The 21,325-nt window shown below is 41.3% G+C and overlaps 1 protein-coding gene across 1 annotated transcript in view; it reads left to right on the top strand.

Annotated features, from left to right (window-relative positions):
• Positions 1-21,325, top strand: part of DCDC2 (doublecortin domain containing 2) — a 197,889-nt gene that overhangs the window by 150,694 nt on the left and 25,870 nt on the right. Inside the window, exon 8 of the mRNA XM_032247628.1 lies at positions 17,192-17,292. Within this exon, the coding sequence (XP_032103519.1) occupies positions 17,192-17,292 (101 nt within the window). The remainder of the gene's footprint in view (positions 1-17,191; positions 17,293-21,325) is intronic.

A 21,325-nucleotide genomic window follows, 5' to 3' on the forward strand; every position in this document is an offset into this window, starting at 1 on the left:
GTATAGGAATGCATGTGATTTTTGCACATTGATTTTGTATCTTGAGACTTTGCTGAAGTTGCTTATCAGTTTCAGGAGATTTTGGGCTGAAACGATGTGGTCTTCTAGATATACAATCATGTCGTCTGCAAATAGAGACAATTTGACTTCCTCCTTTCCTATTTGAATACCCTTTGTTTCGTTTTCTTGCCTGATTGCTCTGGCTGGAACTTCCAGTACTGCATTGAATAGGAGTGGTGAGAGAGGGCATCCTTGTCTAGTGCCAGATTTCAAAGGGAATGCTTCCAATTTTTTCCCATTCAGTATGATATTGGCTGTTGGTTTGTCGTAAATAGCTTTCATTATTTTGAGATGCGTTCCATCAATACCTAGCTTATTGAGGGTTTTTAGCATAAAGGGCGGTTGAATTTTGTCAAAGGCCTTCTCCACATCAATTGAGATAATCATGTGATTTTTGTCTTTGGTTCTGTTTATGTGGTGAATTACGTTTATAGACTTGCGTATGTTGAACCAGCCTTGCATCCCCAGGATGAAGCCTACTTGATCATGGTGGATAAGCTTTTTGATGTGCTGTTGCAATTGGCTTGCCAGTATTTTAGTAAAGATTTTTGTGTCTATGTTCATCATGGATATTGGCCTGAAGTTTCCTTTTCTTGTTGAGTCTCTGCCGGGTTTTGGTATCAGGATGATGTTTGTCTCATAAAATCATTTGGGAAGGATTCCCTCTTTTTGGATTGTTTGGAATAGTTTCAGAAGGAATGGTACCAGCTCCTCTTTGTAGGTCTGGTAGAATTCGGCTGTGAACCCATCTGGACCTGGGCTTTTTTTGGGTGGTAGGCTCTTAATAGCTGCCTCAACTTCAGACCTTGTTATTAGTCTATTCAGGGTTCCAACTTCTTCCTGGTTTAGGCTTGGGAGGAGGCAAGCGTCCAGGAATTTATCCATTTCTTCCAGGTTTACTAGTTTATGTGCATAGAGTTGTTTGTAATAATCTCTGATGATGGTTTGAATTTCTGTGGAATCTGTGGTGATATCTCCTTTATCATTTTTTATTGCATCAATTTGGTTATTCTCTTCTTTTTTATTAATCTGGCTAGTGGTCTATTTTGTTGATCTTTTCGAAAAACCAGCTCCTGGATTTATTGATTTTTTGAAGGGTTTTTGTGTTCTCTATCTCCTTCAGCTCTGCTCTGATCTTAGCTGTTTCTTGTCTTCTGCTAGATTTTGAGTTTTTTTGATCTTGCTGCTCTAGCTCTTTCAATTTTGATGATAGGGTGTCAATTTTAGATCTCTCCTTTCTTCTCATGTGGGCACTTATTGCTATATATACTTTCCTCTAGAGGCTGCTTTAAATGTGTCCCAGAGATTCTGGTATATTCTGTCTTAATTCTCGTTGGTTTCGAAGAACATCTTTATTTCTGCCTTCATTTCATTGTTTATCCAGTCAACATTCAAGAGCAAGTTGTTCAGTTTCTATGAAGCTGTGCAGTTCTGAGTTAGTTTTTGAATTCTGAGTTCTAACTTGATTGCACTGTGGTCTGAGAGACTGTTTGTTATGATTTCCGTTCTTTTGCATTTGCTGAGGAGTGATTTACTCCCAATTATGTGGTCAATTTTAGAGTAGATGTGATGTGAGTAGCTGAGAAGAATGTATATTCTGTGGATTTAGGGTGGAGAGTTCTGTAAATGTCTGTTAGGTTTGCTTGTTCCAGGTCTGAGTTCAGGTCCTGGATATCCTTGTTTATTTTCTGTCTGGTTGATCTGTCTAGTATTGACAATGGGGTGTTAAAGTCTCCCACGATAATTGTGTGGGAGTCTAAGTCTCTTTGTAAGTCATTAAGAACTTGCCTTATGTATCTGGGTGCTCCTGTATTGGGTGCGTATATATTTAGGATCGTTAGCTCTTCTTGTTGCATCGATCCTTTCACCATTATGTAATGTCCTTCTTTGTCTCTTTTGATCTTTGTTGCTTTAAAGTCTAATTTATCAGAGTTGAGAATTGCAACTCCTGCTTTTTTTTGCTCTCCATTTGCTTGGTAAATCTTCCTCCATCCCTTTATTTTGAGCCTTTTTGTAACCTTGCATGTGAGATGGGTTTCCTGGATACAGCACACCGATGGGTTTTGGCTTTTTATCCAGTTTGCCAGTCTGTGTCTTTTGATCGGGGCATTTAGTCCATTTACATTTAGGGTTAATATTGTTTTGTGTGAATTTGATACTGCCATTTTGGTGCTAGCTGGCTGTTTTACCCATTAGTTGATGGAGATTCTTGATTGTGTTGATGCTCTTTACCATTTGGCATGTTTTTGGAGTGGCTGGTACTGGTTGTTCCTTTATATGTGTAGAGCCTCTTTCAGGAGCTCTTGTAAAGCAGGCCTGGTGGTGATGAAATCTCTGAGTACTTGCTTGTTTGCAATGGATTTTATTTTTCCTTCACTTATGAAGCTTAGTTTGGCTGGATAGGAGATTCTGGGTTGAAAGTTCTTTTCTCTAAGGATGTTGAATATTGGCCCCCACTCTCTTCTGGCTTGTAGGGTTTCTGCTGAGAGATCTGCTGTGAGTCTGATGGGCTTCCCTCTGTGGATAACCCAACCGTTCTCTCTGGCTGCCCTTAGTATTTTCTCCTTCATTTCAACCCTGGTGAATCTGACGATTATGTGCCTTGGGGTTGCTCTTCTTGACGAATATCTTTGTGGTGTTCTCTGTATTTCCTGGACTTGAATATTGGCCTGCCTTGCTAGATTGGGGAAGTTTTCCTGGGTAATATCCTGAAGAGTATTTTCCAGCTTGGATTCATTCTCTTCGTTGCATTCAGGTACACCTATCAAACGTAGATTAGGTCTTTTCACATAGTCCCACATTTCTTGAAGACTTTGTTCATTCCTTTTTACCCTTTTCTCTCTAATTATGCATTCTCGTTTTATTTCATTGAGTTGATCTTCAACCTTTGATATCCTTTCTTCTGCTTGGTCAATTCGGCTGTTGAAAGTTGTGTATGCTTCGCGAAGTTCTCGTGTTGTGTTTTTCAACTCCATCAATTCATTTATATTCCTTTCTAATTTGTCCATTCTTGTTAGCATTTCGTCAAATCTTTTTTCAAGGTTCTTAGTTTCTTTGCATTGGGTTAGTACATGTTCTTTTAGTTCACAGAAGTTTCTTACTACCCACCTTCTGAAGTCTGATTCTGTCATTTCATCACACGTTCTCCATCCAACCTTGTTCCCTTGCTGGAGAGGAGTTGTGATCCCTTGTAGGAGGAGAGGTGTTCTGGTTTCAGGTGTTTTCATCCTTTTTGCGCTGGTTTCTTCTCATCTTTATGGATTTATCTTCCTGTCATCTTTGTAGTTGCTGACTTTCAGATTGTTGACTTTTAGATTGGGTCTCTGAGTGGACGTCCTGTTTATTGATGATGAAGTTACTTCTGTTTCTTAGTTTTCCTTCTAACAGTCTGGCCCCTCTGCTGTAGGTCTGCTGAGGTCCACTCCAGGCCCTGCTTGCCTGGGGATTGCCTGCAGCAGCTGCAGAACAGTAAGGGTTGCTACCAGTTTCTTCTGCTATCTTTGTCCCAGAAGGATACCCGCCAAATGTCAGTCTGATCTTTCCTTTGTGAGGTGATTCTTTGGATATACAGGGGTCAGGAAGCTGCTTAAGGAGCCAGTCTGTCCTTTATAGGGGCTCAGGTGCTGAGCTGTGAGCTCTGTTGTTCATTCAGAGCTGCTGGGCAGGTACCTTTAGGTCTGCTGCAGCAGAACTCATAAACCGCTTTTTGTTCCCAGGTGCTCTGTTCCATGGGGTTAGGGCTTTATTTATGAGTTTCCGTTGTGCTGCTGCCTTTTTTTTTTTCCAGGGCTGCCCTGCCCAGCAAGGAGGCAGCCTGGTCACTGTCTGCCTGCAGAGGCTTTGCTGAGCTGCTGTGGGCTCTGCCCAGCTGCCCTGTGAACTTCCCTGCAGTCCTGTTTATATGGGTGTAGTTAGAACTGCCTCAGCAATGGTGGCCTGCCTGTGTATTGGCCGCCTCTCTCTGTAATGGCAGGTTGCCTTGGCAATGGCAGGCTGCCTCAGCAATGGCGTCCGTAGTGGTGGAGTACCTCGGTAATGGCGGACGCCCCTCCCCCACAGAGCTGGACCGTCCCGGGTTCAGCTGCGCTTGCTGTGAAACTCTCAATCCAGAGAGTTTCTGATTGCTGTTCTTTTATGGCGGTGGCACCGAGCCTCATCACGTGGCTGTCTGCCTCGGAGCCTTTTTTTTCTTTTTTTAGTTGAATAGCCAATTCTATCCCCATCACCTGTTGAAACGGCGCCGGGATCTGTTTGATTTCCCGAGCGGTGACCCACTGCGATGGCTTAAACAGCGGCGCTGAGATTCCTGGCCCCTTTTTTTTGCCCAGGAATCTCCTGGCCTGGCTCCCCGTTCAGTCCCCTTTTTAATCAGATGAATGGGCAACTTCCCGGGTCTGCAGTCGCCAGCCAAAAGGGCACCCGGACCAGTGTATTTTGTACGGAGAACTGCCGGCCGGGGCGCCGACAAAGCAGCCGCGTGGGGCAAAGCAGCCTAGTGGGGCAAAGCAGCCGCGCCGACAAAAAAAGAACCGCGCCGGCCACAACAGCCGTGCTGGCGACCCGTGGGGCACCTCCGCCTGGGAATCTCCTGGTCCGTGGGCTGTAAAAATGCGGGGTCCACTCACCCTCTGCTTTCTCTGGGAGCTGCAACTCCTAGCTGTTTCTAAATGGCCATCTTGGATCTTCCCCCCCGGAAAATTTGTTTTTATCTGCTTTTTATTGGCAGCAGTTCCTTGAATTGCAGACTTTATACGTAGTCAAAACAGATATGCTGAGTACATTGTAACTTCTATTTTATGTTAAGACGGAAGATTAACCACCAATTAAAGTTATTATATCTTTAGCAAGGTGTCTACTCTGATAAAAATCTATCATCCTCTTCAAACATTATTATGGAGCAGATATAAACACCTTAAATGGTAAGATTCAAGAGCTCTCACTTTGACTGTTTAAAGCAAGTCGAAGCATACTAATCCGTAAAATGCTAGAACAGTGAAATTAAAAACACCCTCACTTAGAATTAATGAGCAATCAGGCATATTACCTATGCCAATTAGATTAGATGAAAAAAATTGAAACCCTTTATTCAGGATGAATAATTTGCACATTTATACTGTAAACCACTTTACCTTGAGTGAAAACCACAGTTTACAGAGTAACTAGCCCTTGTCTGAGAATTAGATTGGCTTTGAAAGTAGCTGATACTTGCTTTATACTTACAGTAGAAACATTATTCCTCGTAGTTGAAAGTAAATGTTAGGGCCTTGGATTATTAAAGATGTTACTCAGTAATAATTGGGATTAATAACTATTGAAAACACATATCCAGTCCATTTTTATTTCCGTATTTGAGCTAGGTACTTAATCCTTTAAGTATGTATACTGTGTATATAATTTGGAAATAAATATTCAGAGAATGATTTTACTCTTCTATCTTAGATTTATCAGCTGAAGTTATATTTAGAAAATTTGCAACCCTGATTTCTCTCTCTTTCATTTTTTAAGATTCTTTGTATGAATTTTTAGGAAGCCTGAAGCTGAGTGTTTTATTTCTCTGTCTGAAAGGATTGCTTGTGATTATAGTAAAGGGGATGCTTTCATTCAGGTATGCAAGTAGAATGCCTCTTGTTGCCTGGATGTGTGCTGCCCTGCAGGTTTCTCACTTTCTTCTGCCTCCTCCATCCCCTGACCTCCTGCAATGGACTCCTATGTCATAATTCATTCTGGTATTTTAGCTAAGGTTCAAACTCTAATAAATATCTGCATAGCAAGAGTAATCGGTATGTTCATGAAGTACGATTCTAGTTTCATTGATGTCATCAAATGCAGATGATCTCTTCTGGTTTAGGTTGGCCGTGAGCGAATGGGAATTGTTTAAGTTCCTGCACAAATGTTTGGATTTCATGAGACATGCTTGTGCATTAGAGACATAGTTTTAGTAAAAGCTTTATGGTGCTGACATCTGTGATAAAGGCAGGACTCAGAAGAGATGGAATTTAATCCCCTTTCATCCGTGGCTGTGTTGATGGCCTCAGGTCTCTGAGTTAGCTTGACAAGGCCATGGTCTCTCTTTACCTCATAGCCAATCATCTTGAAAGAGTCGTCTGTACTGCTTGTCTTCACTACCTCATCTCTTTTTTATGCCACACCCCAATGTAATCTGATTTTCATGCTCAACTAAAAGGACTGTTACAAGGTGACCAGATCATGGGGATGCTGAAATGGCGGGACGCTTTAATATTGATTATGCCTTTGTTGTTGACTTCCACTGTCCGGCATCTTCCTTGACAGCCTACTCTTTTTTTTTCACCTGTTCCCTTTTACTGTCTCTTTTCAACCTTGGTGAGTTTCTCTTCTGCCCATCCTTCATATGTTATTAGCTTGAACTCTGTCCTTGACCATTTTCTATTTTCATCCCAGATTCTGAGACCAGTGACTTTATCAGTGGTATTCTGAGTGTTCCCAAGTCTACATCTTTATCCTGGAACCTTATTCTAGTTAACAGACTTAAATTTCTAGCGACTTGCTGGACATTACTATCAGTGTGTTTAACAGGGGGTCAAACCAATCTATCAAAATCTGACCCCATACTTCCTTTCTAACCACTCCCATCCCCTTCCTTCCCCTGCCTGGTCAGTCTTGATGAACAGCACCGTTAACCATGTACACAACCAAGCCGTCAACCTGAGAGCCCTCCTTCAGCTCTTCTATTTCCCTCATCTCCCACGTCCCGGCAGTCATGGAGTCCAGTCAGTTAACTGTTCAGTGTCATCCTTCTGCCATTGTCTTCATCCCGGACCTGCGGTGTGCGGAGCAGTGCCGAGACCCCAGCAAGCAGTGCTGCCCCTCAGCCGGGACGGGTGCTGATGCGGACTCCTGTGCTTCGGAAATCCTGACCCATCACGGGGTGTTTTGTTTCCCATTTCATTTCTTTGAAATCTCCTGGCTACCAGCATTTTAATAGGTATTGCCTTTGGTGGCTTCAGTCTGGCCCACGTTTCAGGCATTCTTTTTTGCAGTCTGATCTGGTCTCACTCTGTTGGTATCTCGTCTGCAGCGATATTAATCCTAGGTCGGCGTGGATGATCAGGCTTTCCATTATCTCATGCCTGCACACATAGCCTGTCATGATTCCTCACCTGCTTCTGACCAGGCAACTGTATTTCCAGGACACTCCCTCAGCCCTGTGCACCCTACTCCATGCCTAAAACCTCATAAGTGCTCTGTATTATCTTTGCAATCACGTTCATATTCATGGTCACATCAGAGAGCCTTACACCCTGCCCCTCCTTAGCCCGTACAGCCTTGCTGCAGCCACACGGATCTGCCTACAGGTCTCCGAATACAACCTGCAGTGCCTCCAAGCCTTTGCATGTGCTGATTTTTCTGTCCAGAATCCCTTCCTCTGCTCCTTAATGACAATTTATCTTGTCTTTTGATTTGCAGCTTCCGTCTCTCACAAGCCTTCTTTGACTGTTCCCCTCTCCCCATTGTCTTTCCTACTTTATGCACTGTCTTCACAGCTTATGTAGGCTTGCATGCTACGCTTACCATTCTGTGCTGAGTTTTTAACTCCCCCAGTAGATAATACGTATCCTGAGGTCAGTGTCTTGTTCATCTTTGTATGGCTGGTGTCCAGCACACGCCTGAGCGTGAGGAGGCTCAGTAAATGGTGCATAATAAGGAAGGAATGAACACAAAATTTTCAAGGAATGTAAAAGAGTACTGTATGTCCTTGTTACAGGCAGGTACTTCATTTGTTTGATGATAAATCTAGAGTATAGAAGTACGGCTAGCTCTACTGATACAAGGTCATTTGGAAGTAGTTAGACCAACCGGAATTAAGAACAGAAATTGTGAATTTTAGGCCAAATAAGTAACTCCAAATCACTGGGGTAGAAAAAGGAACAATTCAATTATTCTGATGAACGAAAACCAATTTGCAGTGTAATTTTTATAAGGATGCAAAATTAGAAAAGAAGAATTAAAGCTATATATACTTGTTGGTTTAGGTAAACCTACTCAGAGGTACCTAATTATTTTCAGTCCCACTTACCAGATATAGACTTTAGAAATCATATCAAAATTTATATAGGTTATGAAAACAGTGATGAATTATACATATCATAAATATGTGCTTTGTTCTTTATACTCTGAATATTTCTGATTTTGATGAAAATCTGAAATATCTGTATCTAAAAATAAGGAAATAGAAATGTAGAAATAAGAACAAAATTACCTGTGATCTGGGGAAATCAATGATAATAATCCTACTTTTGTTTTCTGTCTACCCTTAGAATATTTTGCTACACCTATTTAAAGTTAACATTAAATAACTGTGGTGATTAAAATCAATTCTATGCAAATAGCTAATAGTCAAATGTATACTCAATTGCATAACAGATGAGATTTAATACCCTGAAGTGGGAATTGGAGAACAGAAAGAAGCCAGATATTTCAAATTTCAGTTAAGAAAACTTAGCCTGTACAAATGTGTGGGTAAAGTTATTTTTATGTAATATTATAAACTGCCAAAGAAAAATATGACTTGTTATATTCTTGTTTCTGTGAAGAGTTTCCATTGGGCTGATGAGACATAATAAAGCACGTGGAGAAGATTAGTGATTAAAACACATTTGGACATTTGGGTTGTATCACTGTGCTCAGTTAGAGGCACTCAGAACATTAGCTGTCATTTGATTAGTTTTTCAGTCTTCCTTATGATGCTATTTCTTATATTTAATCCAGAAAGCTGGTGCAAAGAGGTATATTATATAAGTTGTGACAGGGATCTCAGGGGAGTTGGCTCATACCCTTTCATAAGGAAGTGTTATTACATGTGAACCTGCTCTTCCTCTCTACCTCACTGCTTGCCAAGCTTCATAAAGACCCTATCCTACTGGGTCACTTTTCTGGAAGTGCTTCCATTAATTTTCAACGAGATGCTGTGATGACAACAATCTATATCTGTAAAAAGTTGTATAAAAATTCAGTATATTTCACATGTGAATGTAGTATACATTAGCACTAAGCTAATGAAAATTATATCACCTTCTTACCAATTTTAATTCTGCCTCTGGTGACTGATGTGACACCTGAAGAGTATTGCCTTATAAATAGATTGACTTTTTTCTTCTTGGGATATAATTTATATATTCAGTGTTATAAACTCCTTGGTCCCCACATTTTTTGCCAGTACTATGCTGGTTTTAATGAGCTACTTTTAAAAATTAATACTTTGTTTTAAAGTTGATTCAACATTTTTATTGTTATAGGCAGTCTTAGTGATAAATTATAGTAAAAGAGTTTCTAGTTAATAGATATCTAAGATTTCTCTAAAGTATTTAGAACTGGCCATTATATTATTTTTCTTATTTATCCTGATAAATCTCAATCAGTTTCAAACACTAAACATACTAAAATATGGATTACAATACCATTTAAGAATAATTTATAGTCATTTTGGTGAAAAAGCAAGAATGGTAGGCTTAAATTCTGATTATCTTTAATTACCTGAAAATTTCATTAATTATTTGGTAACTTTAAAAATTTGAGAACATGAAAGAATTGCAATATTGTTAAACTGAAATACTGATGAATTAAAACAAGGAAATGCTTTGATTTCAGCTCTCCTAGATGCAGGAAAGCTAAAAACACACAAGCATTTATTTCATGTTTCAGTAGGGGAAGCAGATTCCTATTTATTATGAACAATACGGTGATGACATGACTTCCCTGCCTCAGCATCTCTGCTTTCATTTTGTAAGCAATAAAATTCATAAGGGATAAGTAAAAAATAATTGAGGAGCATTTTTACTTTTACTAGAGTATTTGTTATGGCTTTACTGTGTAACATACAGTAAAATGTCTGTTCACATTCAAAGCAAAAGAGATGAGAGCTGAATTTGGGTGTAGTGTGCATCCAAGCATTGAATCTGATCCTTCACGTAGTAATTGAATCAGAGCAGTATTGTGTATCAAATTTATCCTTGCTTTTTGGTTGGTTAGCAAATGGCTTTTACGACAAAGGTTTTTAGGGCAGGGCAAGACTTAAAAAATAGAATCCCTTTTCTCTGGCAGATGTGTGGGTGTCAGATTGGTGGCAGTGTTTTGCGACTTGTGGAGTGTGAGAAAGAGAAGTAATAACTGTTCGGGAAGGAAAACAAAAGGCAGGGGCCTCAAAGGAGGGTTTTCTGACCACTGTTGTTTTCGCAGGAGGAGCAGAGGGTATCTGAAAGTTCTGCTTTTTGCACAGCAGGTATCCACAGGACTCAGAAAGTGGTGGCCATTGCAGATGTTCTCTCGACAACAGCGGTTCTCAATCTTTTTGGGACCAGGGACCAGTTTTGTGGAAGACAGTTTTTTCAGGGGTGTGGAGGGATGCTTCTGGGATGAGACTGTTCCACCGCAGATCACGCGGCATTAGTTAGACTCTCATAAGGAATGCACAACCCTGATCCCCTGCACGCTCAGTTCACAGGAGGGTTCACGCTCCTGTGAGAATCTGATGCTGCTGCTGATCTGATGGGAGCTGCAGCTCAGCCGGGAGTTCTCGCTCATCTGCTGCTCACCTCCTGCTGTGCAGCCCAGTTCCTAACAGGCCGCAGACCACTTCCAGTCTGTGGCCTCGGGAGTTGGGGACCCCTGCCCTAGAACATAATTTCTGTACACATGTTGTATCATTTTCCTGTTGCTGTTGTGACAAATCACCCCAAACATGGTGCCTTAAAACAACACAGAATTGTTACCTTACAGTTCTGGAGGTCAGAATTCCAAAATGGGCCTTATGGGATTAAAACCAAGGTGTCATCAGGGCTGTGTTCCTTCTGGAGGCTCTAGGCAAGAATTCACGTCAGTGCTTTTTCCAGTTCGTTCAGGCTGCCTGCATGCCTTGGCTTGTGGCCTTTCCATCTTCAAAGCCAGCAATGGAGGCTCAAGTCTTGTTTGCACTGTTTCAGCCCCACTCTGAGTCTCCTTCCTCTTTTTCACTCACAAGGACCCTTGTGATTATATTGGTTTCACATGAATAACCCAGGATTCTTTTCCCATCTCGAGGTCAGCAGCTTAGCACCCTTAATTCCATCTGCAACCATAATTCCCCTTTGCCATGTAATATGATATGCTCACAGTTTCTTAGGATCAGGATATGGACATCTTTGCTGGGGGCATTATTCTACCTACTACCCTTAACATAATTTGTTGATCCCTGTGTAGGTTGTACCTCAGTCTGTCTTTCTCTTCAGTTCCCTTCGTTTCCCCTCCCTACTCTCCATCCAAATGCTGTACTGCCAAGTGTGGTCAGATTGGAGCAAAACCTTGTAAGAACATGAAGGATTAATGCACTGAGCTAATGGCTAAGTTGTTGGCTCCTTACATTCTGCTTCAGTACAGCAAATATTTTTTTAGTGCACACTCTTCTTTCTTTCAGCAAATACCTTCTGAGTGTCTTCCATGTACTGAGCACCTTTAAGTGCTGGTGATGGAACAGTGAAAAATACAGACAAACTGCCTGGTGTCTTGGAGCTTACACTTTGGTGGAAACTGACACACACAGTGAGTGCAAGGCAGAGAATTAAACCAGGGCACTAGAAATGAATGATTGCCTACTGGAATTGGAACAGAGAGGGTTTCCTGAGATCTGACTGGCAATGTGAAAATGGGGAAAAAACTTTTAAGGCACAGACTGTGTGGAGAACAAAGCCATAAGGTAGGAAAGAGCTTTCTAGTGAAGAACAGCTCGAAGGTCTGTGGAGCTTGAGTTTCATGTGTGAGAAAAAAGAAATACACAGTGCAGTTGGAGGAGGAGTTACTTGCCAGCTCACTTCTCTGTAAGCCGTGGTAAGGAACTGGGATTCCATATGTGATGGAACGATGTTGGAGAGTTTCTAAGCTGTGGAATTAACTAAATACTTTAAAGATAATCTATTAAGAGCACTTGGCTGTTACATGGAGGATGATTATGAGATAGCAAGAGTGGAAGAAGAGAGAGACTAATTTTGGTGATTAGACCAAGTTGGGAGTGGAGATCGAAATTAATGAATATATTTGAGATAGGTTTTTAAAAGGAGATTGAATTGAGAAGACTTGACAATGGAATGGATATAGAAACTGAGGTCAGGAAGGACATAATGATAATTCCTGGATTTTGGGGTTGAGAAGATTTCCTGGGTTGGGGAATCCGGGAAATGAGCAGTTTAGGGTGGGAAGCCAGAGTTCTGTTTTGACCATGTTAAGGTTGAGGTACCTGTTGGACAGCCAAGGTGAAGTTTCAAGTTAGGCAGTTAGGTAGATGTACATGTTTTGGAACCTGTAAAGAAGTTGAGGCCGAAGATATACCTTAGAGAGTCACTGGCACATTAATGTGTTTCAAACTAAGGCTGCCATGACATTAATCTAAAAGAAAGTGTGTGGATAGAGAAGCTGGTTCACTGCACAGCTCTGAGGTGCACCAATACTTAGAAGTTGAACAGAGGAGGATGGATTGGCCACGGAGACTGAAGAGAAGCTTCTGATAAAACCAGGACAGTGAATGAAGATACGCACACCCCCCCACTCACCCACACCCTGAGATCGGCTACATTAAAAGCTGCCGAAAGATCAAGCAAATGAGATAATAAATATTGCCATAATTATGCTCACTGATAATTTTGACGAGCAATGGCTTTGAGGAGCTGTTATAGAAGATGGACTAGCAAGAGCTGGGGAAAGTGTGGAGCGAGGAAGGGACCACGACTCCAGACAGCCAGGCACTAGGCGCTCACATTCTGAGGTGGTGGGCCGCCCCGTGATAACCTTCCTCAAGAGCTCACTTTTTCTACCTAAAGTTTATTTTTATATGGTACACAGGCATTCTATTATTTTATTTACTGTGTACAACTTGTTTTAGAGGAAACAAAATTGCTAAAACTCAAGACATTTCATGAGCAGTTGAAAAATCATACTAATGCTCACAAAGAGGGACTCGGAAGCACTCTTGAACGTGTGCAGAACTGTTACAGGCACAACAAAAAGTTCACAGGTGGGCAGTGTGTGGCAGAAGGGATCACTCACCTGCTGATATTAGTGTGGAGTAAGACTAAGTTGCTGTTTTTCCTCAAAATCCTGAGTGACATTAAAACTGCTTCTGTGTCTCCTTGGGGACGAAACACCTCAGCCCTAGGTGCCACTCACCCTTCGTGAGTTGTGGTTAGAATATCTGATGTTGCTGTAGCAATAACTAGATAACCATGGCACAGAATAACGCTGTCGTGATCCAAATCCAGATTTACTGTGCAAGTTTAAATTAGCAGTAATGAAAGGAATGTGGTAAGGTTTCGAAGTGCTCAAATAATGTTACCCTTGATAAAAAAGGAAATACTTTTGCCAACTTCTCATGGAATCCATCCTTGCAAGCAGGTGTTTTAAATTTTCAGTGTTTTGTCTTTCACTTCTTCCACAAAATGTGTCTTCAGTTGCCTTTAATGATGGCATTGACAAAGGCATATCATTCGGATTCTTTTCCACTGCAGTTTGGCCTTGTTGGCAATTCTTTGGTGTCAAATGATTCTAATTTTCTGATGTAAGGCCTAATTTGCTTGTGAACATTCACATTGGCCCACGGGTCTTGGCCCTGGATGAAGTATATGCACATACAGATTCTATTACAAGTAATGCTTGCAGACAATGCCAAAAATTTGGTGTTTACATAATGCTTTGTATTGTTAGTCCAGTTTAAGGAGCGTGTCAAAACCTGTTATGAGGCTGACATTATGCTAGGCACAGTACAGAAATTGTGGTCTGTGCTTAAAGGAGCTTGTGGTCTAGAGGAGAAGGGGGCAGAACTGGTAAAATAAATTGATTAAAGTAAGTGTGATCACGAATAAATGAAGTATGTGGGAGAAAGAAGTAGTGGAGACGAGGGATCCGTTGGTTCTGTGTGGTTGTGGGGTCACAGGATAAGAGGAGATTTTCGTGAAGACATTGACAGCGGAATAAGATTTGAACCATGAGTAAGACTTCTGATGGGCAGCCACCCAGAGGCAGGGTAGAAGCGGCAACCTAGACATGGAGAGCATAGGGTGAGGCATGAAAAACCACTGTGGGTCCGTGACCTGCAAGGTTTTTGGCCCTAACTGCATGTGGGCTGTGATTGAAATCACTCCATTTGATGAAAATGATCTAAAGCAAGGTGGAATTGAGGGGATGTCAATGGTGTTGAAGAGCTGGAGTATTCAAGGGTGCAGAGTACTGGTACTGAAGTTACTCATCACATGGTACTGAAGTGACTCAGGTGGTAATATACAGGGTTGGTCAGATTTCCTTTAAAATAAAGTAGAAGAGAAAAATCAAAGAGGAGGCTGAGGATTCCTTGGAATTAATTGTATCAAAACCAGGATGTGAGTATGCCCAGGAAATGATGTTGGAAGAGAGAATTTAATACTGAGCATGGCGTGTGAGGATACATGGGTGTAGGGGTGCACAGGGCTTGAGGGGAATCAATGTGTGAGAAAGAGATTAAGCTGCTGGGACTTGTCTTTTGTCTTACATCTCAATAAATCCTAATTGAGGACTTACTGTGTGCAGTGTGCCATGCTTATTCTTGGGAAACAAACTCCTAAGATAGGAAAGGAGCTACAGGGTATGAATGTGGAAGGGGAAACAGCTCATGTCTCTGTGATGGTCTCTCTCCATGGGATGCCAAACCCTCAAGAGCAGCGCTTTCATATTTTCCAGAGTGACTAGTATGCAGTAGATCTTAATGCATATTCACCCATCAATCAAATGAATAGTACCTATTCATTCAAAATTTCTATTTTGCATTATTGATTATCGTCCATTGATTAAAGTATGATACCACAACATGCAGCTATTTATTATGTTTTCACGTAACGTTTAGTGTCCTGAGAAATGCTCATGATACAGTTTTAAAGTATAAAATGATTTTAAAAATTACATGTATAATAAGATCCCAGTTTTATGAGTGAGTGTGTGTGTGAGAGAGAGAGGGAGAGAAAGAGAGAGACATGGAATGAGGGAGGGAAGGAAAGAACTGTCAAAATATTAGTGATGACTGTCTCTGGGTCATGAGATTAAAAAGACACATTTTCTTCACCTTGCAAGTTTTCTAAAATGCATATAAACAATTTATAATCAAAGATACTATTTAAAGTATTTTTTCTCTAAAAATTAATATTATTCTGCCTTTAATTTTATATAGCATTTATAGTAAAAATGAAAATCCTAGTAGGCCTATCACAAAAGCCTGTCTCGCTGTGCTGCCTTTTTTTGATCACTGTTTATTCTTAAGAATTTCTTTCTGATGTTAATTATTTTGCTCTGTGCTGCTAATGGCAATGGCTTAAACATTTTGGTTCCCTGATAAACAACATCCTCCCCCCACACCTGCGGCAAACATTAAAACAAAGTCTTCATATTCTCTCTTTGTGTCACTGTGCACAGCATTGAGCTTTGCTTATGTGTCTCTTTGCTGTTTATATCCTTATGGTTGTCATTTTCCATTCCGGTGCCCTTTCAATTTTATTTTATTTGTTATTATCGATTGTATTCTTCTTTTCTGGTAAAATGCTTCTTCTAAAACACATCTGCAAACCATTCATAGCTCTGCTTGGATATAGTTAAACATTTCATTGAATGTATTAAGACTATCTTCCTTTGGTATCTGTAGGCCTCTCTTTGTGGTCTCTGTGAAAGCAAGTACAACATTTGGACACAAAGTGTCATTCAAAAAGTCATGTGCATAAGTCATAACTGTAGCCTATTGACTTCAGCATCTGACTATGACGACTGTTTTCCAAGGTGATTTCAGAAGGTAGAAATAAATGTCACACGTTTACTTATTTTTCTTCACTCTTTCCCTCCCTTCCTCTTTCCTTCCTTCCTTCTTTCCTTCATTCCTTCCTCACTGGGCTGTATGTTTTCAGCTTCAGAATACTCTGCTATTGCCCTTACTCATCATTCACCTGATTGGAGGTGTGTTTGCGTCCTCATTGGACCGGAAGCACCTCGAGGGAACAGCCCACATCTCATTCCTATCTTAGGCTGTCTCCTGGGTTCACATCATGCCTTGCATATAATTAGTCCTCAACAAGTGTAAAAACATATCTTACATTTAATTAAGAGTGACTTCTTAGCTTTAGCAATATGAAAGATATATATAAAATAGTCAAATAATTATGCTGTGGGAGACAAGCTTCCATTAGAGAAATAGAGGGTGTTTTAAGTCAAAAGGTAAAAATGTATTTTCTCGACTGTAGGGTTAATCAAATATTGTAATACATTACCAGGGAAGGAGGTAAAACCTCCATACCCGGGGAGCCTTAAAAATTGGACAGAGAAAACATCTGTGAGCATGGCCGAAGCACTAAGCCTGTCTTGAGGCAAGCAGATAGACAGAATGACAAATGCTTCTGCGATTCTTTGATTACTTGGCCTGAAGAAAAGAAGGCTGAGGGGAGACATTAAACTACTTCAAATATGGAAAACAGCTATTATTGCTTTCCAGAGGAAAGCAAGTTGAAGGAGCTTAACCTAACGTCAGAGATTTAGTTTACATTTTATAGTTAGGGACTTAAAGTCATAGGTTGTGAAAATCTTGTAGAGATCTGCAAAATAAATGATATTGATTTTTTGGTGAGATATGGAAAGTCAACTCTATGATTCTGCTGCAGTAAAAACACTTTTTATAATACTCTGAATAGAGAGAATTATTCCAATACATTATATTGAGTGTATACCATTCTCTTGGGAAAGGTAAATTTCTGAAAGTAGTATTTTAAAGCACCAAGCATTTTCACTGTTTTGTGGATAAGAGGGGGAACAGGGATTATCGTTGTGAATTTCTTCCCATCTCAATGCCTGTACAAAGGCTGTGTTAGTAAGTCAGTAGCCAAAGGGCGAACAGGAGCTTTGAGAGAGCTTTACCCTATGGGGTCAGCCTTGTTTTGATCCCTGGATGTTTTCTCAATGAAAATGTGAAACAATTGGGGGTGGGGTGGTAGCGGGGGGCACAAAAATACTATGAACTAAAACGTGAACCCAAATATCTATTAAAAATAAGTATTTGATTGTAATGTCTGAATTCAGCCACATGATGTCACAATTGGATTTTGATTTTCATTGTGTGTCTCAATAGATGAAGGCATTTTCAAAGCTGGAGCAGAGAGGTCTGAAACACGGGGGGCAGCAGAAGTCCAAGAAGATGAAGATACTCAGGTTGAGGTTCCAGTTGATCAGGTAATCTCCATGCCTAAAAATATGTATAAGCCAATTATTACAGCTTTTCTTTCAAGTTTTGTGTTATCTCCTACATACTGTTCCTATACCTGCATGAATTAAACCCGCTAAGATACTGTGTGGTTGATCAACCTTAAAAACATGACAAAACACCCTTCCATTCTTATCCTAGTATTCCTGTGAAGAATAGCCATGTAGATCAAGTCTTTTTTGTGAGTTGGGGTTTCACCGTGTTGGCCAGGATGGACTCAGTCTGCTGACTTCGTGATCCACGCGCCTCGGCCTCCCAAAGTGCTGGGATTACAAGCAGGAGCCACCATGCCCGGCCTAGACCAAGTATTTTTTTAAAATACAGAAAATGATATATCCTTAATAAAGAGCACTGAAGGACAAAATGGGATGGGATTAGGTATGAGATGAATAGTGATCAAGTTTGATACAAAAAAGAGTATTGTTTTGAGATTTTCATCTGGAAAAAAGTCTTTACTCACTTAGAAAAGCATTTTTTAAAATTATATTTTAAGTTCTGGGGTACATGTGTAGAATGTGCAGGCTTGTTACAAAGGTATACACATGCCATGGTGGTTTGCTGCACCCATCAGCCTGTCATCTACATTAGGTATTTCTCCTAAGGCTATCCCTCCCCAATCCCCCCACACCCCTGACAGGGCCCCGTGTGTAATGTTTCCCTCGCTGTGTCCGTGTGTTCTTATTAACTGCCCTTTATGCGTGAGAACGTGCGGTGTTTGGTTTTCTGTTCCTGTGTTAGTTTACTGAGAATGATGGTTTCCAGCTTCATCCATATCCCTGCAAAGGACATGAATTCATCCTCTTTTATGGCTGCATAGTATTCCACGGTGTATATGTGCCACATTTTCCTTACCCAGTCTGTCATTGATGGGTATTTGGTTTGGTTTCAAGTCTTTGCTATTGTGAACAGTGCTGCAGTAAACATAAGTGTGCATGTGTCTTTCTGGTAGAATGATTTATAATCCTTTGGGTATATACCCAGTAATGAGATTGCTGGGTCAAATGATATTTCTGGTTCTAGATCCTTGAGGAATCAACACACTGTCTTCCACAATGGTTGAAGTAATTTACACTCCCACCAACAGTGTAAAAGAGTTCCTATTTCTCCACAGCCTTTCTAGCAGCTGTTTCCTGACTTTTAAATGAGTGCCATTCTAACTGGCATGAGATGGTATCTCACTGTGTTTTTTATTTACATTTCTCTAATGACAAGTGATGATGAGCTTTATTTCATATGTTTGTTGGCTGCATACATGTCTTCTTTTGAGAAGGTTTTGTTCATATCCTTCGCGTACTTTTTTGATGGGGTTGTTTTTTTCTTGTAAATTTGTTTAAGTTGCTTGTAGATTCTGCATATTAGCCCTTTGTCAGATGGATAGATTGCACATATTTCTCCTATTCTGTAGGTTGCCTGTTCACTCTGATGTTAGTTTCTTTTGCTGTACAGAAGCTCTTTAGTTTAATTAGATCCTATTTGTCAATTTTGGCATTTGTTGCCATTGCTTTTGGTGTTTAATTCATGAAGTCTTTGCCCATGTCTATGTTCTGAATGGTATTTCCTAGGTTTTCTTCTAGGGTTTTTATGGTTTTAGGTCTTAAGTCTTTAATCCATCTTCAGTTAATTTTTGTATAAGCTGTAAGGAAGAGGTCCAGTCTGAGTTTTCTGCATATGGCTAGCCAGTTTTCCCAACGCCATTTATTAAATAGGGAATCCTTTCTCCATTGCTTGATTTTGTCAGGTTTATCAAAGATCTGATGGTTGTAGATGTATGTGTGTGTTATTTCTGAGGCCTCTGTTCTGTTTCATTTTCTATATATTTGTTTTGATACCAGTATCATGCTGTTTTGGTTACTGTAGCCTTGTAGTATAGTTTCAAGTCAGATAGTGTGATGCCACCAGCTATGTTCTTTTTGCTTGGGATTGCCTTGGCTATATGGGGTCTTTTTGGTTCCACTTGAAATTTAAAGTAGTGTTTTCTAATTCTGTGAAGAAAGTCAATGGTACCTTGATGGGAATAGCATTGAATGTAGATTACTTTGGGCAGTATGGCCATTTTCCCAATATTGATTCTTTCTATCCATGAGCATGCAATGTTTTTCCATTTGTTTGTGTCCTCTCTTATTTCCTTGATCAATGGTTTGTAGTTTTTGAAGAGATCCTTCACATCCCTTGTAAGCTGTATTCCTAGATATTTTATTCTCTTTGTAGCAGTTGCGAATGGGAGTTCACTCATGATTTGTTTCTCTCTGTCTGTCTATTATTGGTGTATAGGAATGCCCATAATTTTTGCACATTGATTTTGTATCCTGAGACTTTGCTGAATTACTTATCGGCTTAAGGAGATTTTGGACTGAGATGATGGGGCCTTCTAAATACATATTCATGTCATCTGCAAACAGAGACAATTTGACTTCCTCTTTTCCTATTTCTGTGCTTCATGAAGTTCTCATGCTGTTTTTCAGCTCCATCAGGCCATTTATGTTCTTCTCTAAACTGGCTATTCTAGTTAGCAATTCGTCCAACCTTTTCTCAAGGTTCATAGCTTCCTTACATTGGGTTAGAACATGCTCCTTGAGCTTGGAGTAGTTTGTTATTACCCACCATCTGAAGCCTACTTCTGTGAATTCATCAGACTCATTCTCCGTCCAGTTTTATTTTCTTGCTGGTGAGGAGTTGTGATCCTTTGAAGGAGAAGAGGCGTTGTGGTTTTGGGGATTTTCAGCATTTTTGTGCTAGTTTTTTCTCATCTTTGTGGATTTATCTACCTTTGGTCTTTGATGTTGGTGACCTTCGGATGGGGTTTCTGTGTGGACATCCTTTTTGTTGATGTTGATGCTATTGCTTTCTGTTTTTTAGTTTTCCTTCTAACAGTGAGGCCCCTCTGCTGCAGGTCTGCTGGAGGTCTGCTCCAGACCGTTTGCCTGGGTATCACCAGCGGAGGCTGTTCAACAGCAAAGACTGCTGCCTGTTCCTTCCTCTGGAAGCTTGTCCCAGAGGGGCACCCGCCAGATGCCAGCTGGAGCTCTCCTGTATGAGGCTTCTTTCAACCCCTGCTGGGAGGTGTCTCCTCATCAGGCGGTGTGGGGGTCCTAGACCCACTTGAGGAGGCAGTCTGTCCCTTAGCAGAGCTTGAGTGCTGGGAGACCTGCTGCTCTCCTAAGAGCCAGCAGGAATGTTTAAGTCCGCTGAAGCTGTGCCCACAGCTGCCCCTTTCCCCGGGTGCTCTGTCCCGGGAAGGTGGGAGTTTTTTCTATAAGCCTGTGACTGGGCTGCTGCCTTTCTTTCAGAGTTGCACTGCTCAGGGAGGAGGAATCTCGAGAGGCAGTCTGGCAGCGGCTTTGCTGAGCTGCAGTGTGTTCTGCTCAGTTTGAACTTGCAGGCACCTTGTTTACACTGTGAGGGGAAAACCGCCTAGTCAAGCCTCAGTAATGCGGTTGCCTCCCTGTCCCCAAGCTCAAGTGTCCCAGGTCAATTTCAGACAGCTGTGCCGGCAGCGAGAATTTCAAGCCACTGGATCTTAGCTTGCTGGGCTCCGTGGGGGTGGGATCTGCTGAGCTAGACCACTTGGCTTCCTGGCTTCAGCCCCCTTCCTAGGGGAGTGAACAGTTCTGTCTCACTGGCATTCCAGGTGCCACTGGGGCATTAAAAAAAACTCCTGCAGCTAGCTCAGTGTCTGCACAAAAGGCCTCCCAGCTCTGTGCTTGAAACCCAGGGCCCTGGTAGCGTAGGCATCCAAGGGAATCTGCTTGTCTGCAGGTTGTGAAGACTGTGGGAAAGGCGTAGTATCTAGGCCGGAGTGTGCCATTCCTCGTGGCACAGTCCCTTGTGGCTTCCCTTGGCTAGAGGAGGGAGTTCCCCAACCCCTTGCACTTCCCAGGTGAGGCGATGTCCCATCCTGCTTCTGCTGTCCCTCCATGGGCTTCACCCACTGTCTAACCAGTCCCTAAGAGATGAGCCAGGAACCTCAGTTGGAAATGCAGAAATCACCTGCCTTCTGAGTTG

Source organism: Sapajus apella, unplaced genomic scaffold, assembly GCF_009761245.1.
Source record: "Sapajus apella isolate SASKATOON/1434 unplaced genomic scaffold, GSC_monkey_1.0 scaffold63, whole genome shotgun sequence".
NCBI classification, from domain to species: domain Eukaryota; kingdom Metazoa; phylum Chordata; class Mammalia; order Primates; family Cebidae; genus Sapajus; species Sapajus apella.